We start from the raw sequence: 3397 nt of genomic DNA on the forward strand, positions 1-3397 counted from the left end.
AAGAGTTTCATAGAATCATAGAATCATAGAATCAAAGAGTTGGAAGAGACCTCATGGGCCATCCAGTCCAACCCCCTGCCAAGAAGCAGGAATACTGCATTCAAATCACCCCTGACAGATGGCCATCCAGCCTCTGTTTAAAAGCTTCCAAAGAAGGAGCCTCCACCACACTCCGGGGCAGAGAGTTCCACTGCTGAATGGCTCTCACAGTCAGGAAGTTCTTCCTCATGTTCAGATGGAATCTCCTCTCTTGTAGTTTGAAGCCATTGTTCCGCGTCCTAGTCTCCAAGGAAGCAGAAAACAAGCTTGCTCCCTCCTCCTCCCTGTGGCTTCCTCTCACATATTTATACATGGCTATCATATCCCCTCTCAGCCTTCTCTTCTTCAGGCTAAACATGCCCAGCTCCTTAAGCCGCTCCTCATAGGGCTTGTTCTCCAGACCCTTGATCATTTTAGTCACCCTCCTCTGGACACATTCCAGCTTGTCAATATCTCTTTTGAATTGTGGTGCCCAGAATTGGACACAATATTCTAGATGTGGTCTAACCAAAACAGAATAGAGGGGTAGCATTACTTCCCTAGAGTTTGGTGGGCTTTGACCTTGAGTTTGGGAGTTGTAGTTCTCCTACACCCAGAGAGAACTTTGGACTCAAATGATGCTGGATCTGGACCAAACTTGGCACAATTGCTCAACATACGCAAATATGAGCACTGGTAGAGTTTGGGGGAAATAGACCTTGTCATTTGGGAATTGTCGTTGCTGGGATTTATAGTTCACCTACAATCAAAGAGCATTCTGAACTCCACCAATGAGCCAAACTTCCCACACAGAACCCCTATGACCAACAGACAATACAGTGTTTTCTGATGGTCTTTGGCGGCCCCTCTGACACCCCCTCAAGACCCCTTCAGGGGTCCTGACTCCCAGGTTGAGAAACACTGGTATACAACAACTGTTAACTTTACAGAAAACAATAAGATGACATCCAAGTGAATAAAAAAAGATCCAGAATTATAAAAAAAAAACCAGTATAAACAGCCAGAAAATTTAAAGTTGTAATTATTCTAGTGGCCAAAGATGGTGCCAGGTCTAGGGATCATCAACATCTCCAAGTTCTTGGTTCTAATGTCAATGCAGTGGTGCAAAGAATTGCAATACAACATGAGTGCTCTACTGGAATTTGGCTCTACCCACTCCACACATCCCCACTGAGAAAGGGCATATTTACATAGGAACTAGTTTTAGTCCTTTTTTACCTATTGTTTCCCCATCAATCAAAATAGTACACAGCTTGGAAAGCTTGTTTATGTTTCTTTAATCTCAACGTTTCAGGCGATACCTGAACTGGATATCGCAGGATGGACTGGCAGCCCCAAAGCCACACCGTGTTTTGTCTGTTGGCGGCATGTCCTCTTCGGCATTCACCAGCTCCATGTCAAAGTAGACAAGCATCAAGATCACAAACATCTTCATTTCACTGACAGCAAAATAGCGCCCGGGGCACATGGTAGATCCACCCCCAAATGGCATAATGTTATGTTTCAGCAGCTTCCCATTCTTATAGAATTCCTTTTTGGTGCCATCCGGGTTGATGAATCTGTCGTATTTGTACATCTGAGGCTCAGGGTAGATTTCTGGATCCATATGCAATCCAATGTAGGGGAAAAGGAACAGAGAATCCCCTTTCCTTAAAGCATATTCTCTGCCATCTCCCAGCTTAATTTCCATGTCTTCCATGACACCTCTGATTATGAAAGTACTTCCTTTCAAGCGCAGCGTTTCCTGTATCGCGCTGTCCAGAAGAGGGGTCTTTATTTTGTCCAAGGACAAACTGAGGAAGGGGTTTCCTGGCTTCACCTCCTGGCCCGTCTCCTTGAGGACTCTGTCCAATTCTTCCCTCACTGCCTTCATTGCTTCTGGGTGTTTTAAGAGGTACAAAATAATCCAGAACGTTGCTGGACCAGTGTTAGCTTGAGACGCCCAGAGAAGCAGAAGCTGGAATTGAGTCCGCATTTTGTCTGTCATTCCAAGGTTAACCATCTGTTGATCGTTTTCAACCACCCAACTGTTGATGTCGTCCCTCTGATACAGCTTATCTATGGACAGAATGTCCAACAACATGCTCTGTAATTTCTGTGTCTCCGTCTTTCCTACAGAATCCAGCAGTTGGACAACAAGTTGTGGGAAATAATGGTCAAATTTCTGAAAGATTTCAAATGTCTCTGCACATTGTGCCAGATTGGTTTCTACTGAATTTTCTTTGCCTCCTTTGTCTTTGCCTGGCTCGGTGCCAAACAAAGACAGAAAACCTGCTTGGAAAATAGTTTTGTAGCTGAAATGGAAGAGTCCATCTTGGTGCCACGATTTTTCTCCATCGTCTGAACTCCGGCCGTGAAGCATCACAACTTGCAACTTCTCCATCATGACTTGGTTCAGTTCGTTTAGATGCTTCCCACTGAGATACTTCTTGCTAGTTATTTCCACAGCATGGTGATGAGCATGTGTGGGCTGAATACCAAATACGTTATGAACCACCATTGCCGAAAATTGTTCAAAATCCAGTTTTTCTTTGGGTTCCTTCATGAGGGGCTCATACGTATGCGGATCTGACACAAAATTTATATAATTGCCACCAACCAAGACGGTGAAAATATCTCCATGCTTCTTCCGCATCTTTTCTAAGAACTCTGCGGGAGTCTTCTTGAATTGTATTGCGTATCCAAGCCAGGGAATGAAGCCTTTGTCCAGGGGAGGTTCTTTGGGTCTCCGCTTGCGAAAGGCCCCTATTTTATAAAGGCCACCAAGAATGATGGCCAAAAGGGAGGCGAGGAAAGCAGAAAGCACCGTCTCCCAGAAATTCATGACTGCTGGGGCGAAGGAGCACTGCAAATAATAAATAGGTCTCCTGGACTCGTTATAAAGCACCCAGCCAGATAGCAATCAGGGCGGAACTACCTCTTGCCATTCCCAAACTGGCAAAAGTAATTGAGGCTTTCCTCTCCCTGCCAATGTTAGTCACAGTTCAGTCGTTACCTCTCTGTTCTATACCATTATACCTACGTTCTGTTTTGTTTATGGGTGGGATTGAGGGGAGTTTTTGGTTGTTATAAGTGACACATTTTAACTACAAACATTGCTAAGAACTGGAAGGACATGTTGACCCAATCGGTGTTTGTGTTCATTGAATAATATAGTTGCTGCTTACACTGTGATTCCTCTGATCCCTATTCCCCAAAGCTGGGATCAGGAATATCTCATATGCTGAAAACAGCGAAAAATAGGGGCAGGCCCTTTAGATGCCACAGAAGGGATGTGTTTTGAGAGTTTGGCTAGGGTCATAGACAGCTTCTGAGACAATTGATTAACCAGCTAGGAGCCAGAGGACCAAAAGCAGGG

General features: G+C 44.7%; 1 protein-coding gene across 1 annotated transcript; it reads right to left on the reverse strand.

Annotated features, from left to right (window-relative positions):
* Nucleotides 1-1051: 1051 nt before the first annotated feature.
* On the reverse strand, nt 1052-2873 carry LOC132779809 (7-alpha-hydroxycholest-4-en-3-one 12-alpha-hydroxylase-like). Its single transcript, XM_060783473.2, has one exon. It carries the CDS (start codon nt 2861-2863, stop codon nt 1322-1324), a length of 1542 nt encoding a protein of 513 aa, XP_060639456.2. The 5' UTR covers nt 2864-2873; the 3' UTR covers nt 1052-1321.
* Nucleotides 2874-3397: the final 524 nt, after the last annotated feature.

The sequence above is a fragment of the Anolis sagrei genome, chromosome 6 (genome assembly GCF_037176765.1).
Source record: "Anolis sagrei isolate rAnoSag1 chromosome 6, rAnoSag1.mat, whole genome shotgun sequence".
Lineage (NCBI taxonomy): Eukaryota > Metazoa > Chordata > Lepidosauria > Squamata > Dactyloidae > Anolis > Anolis sagrei.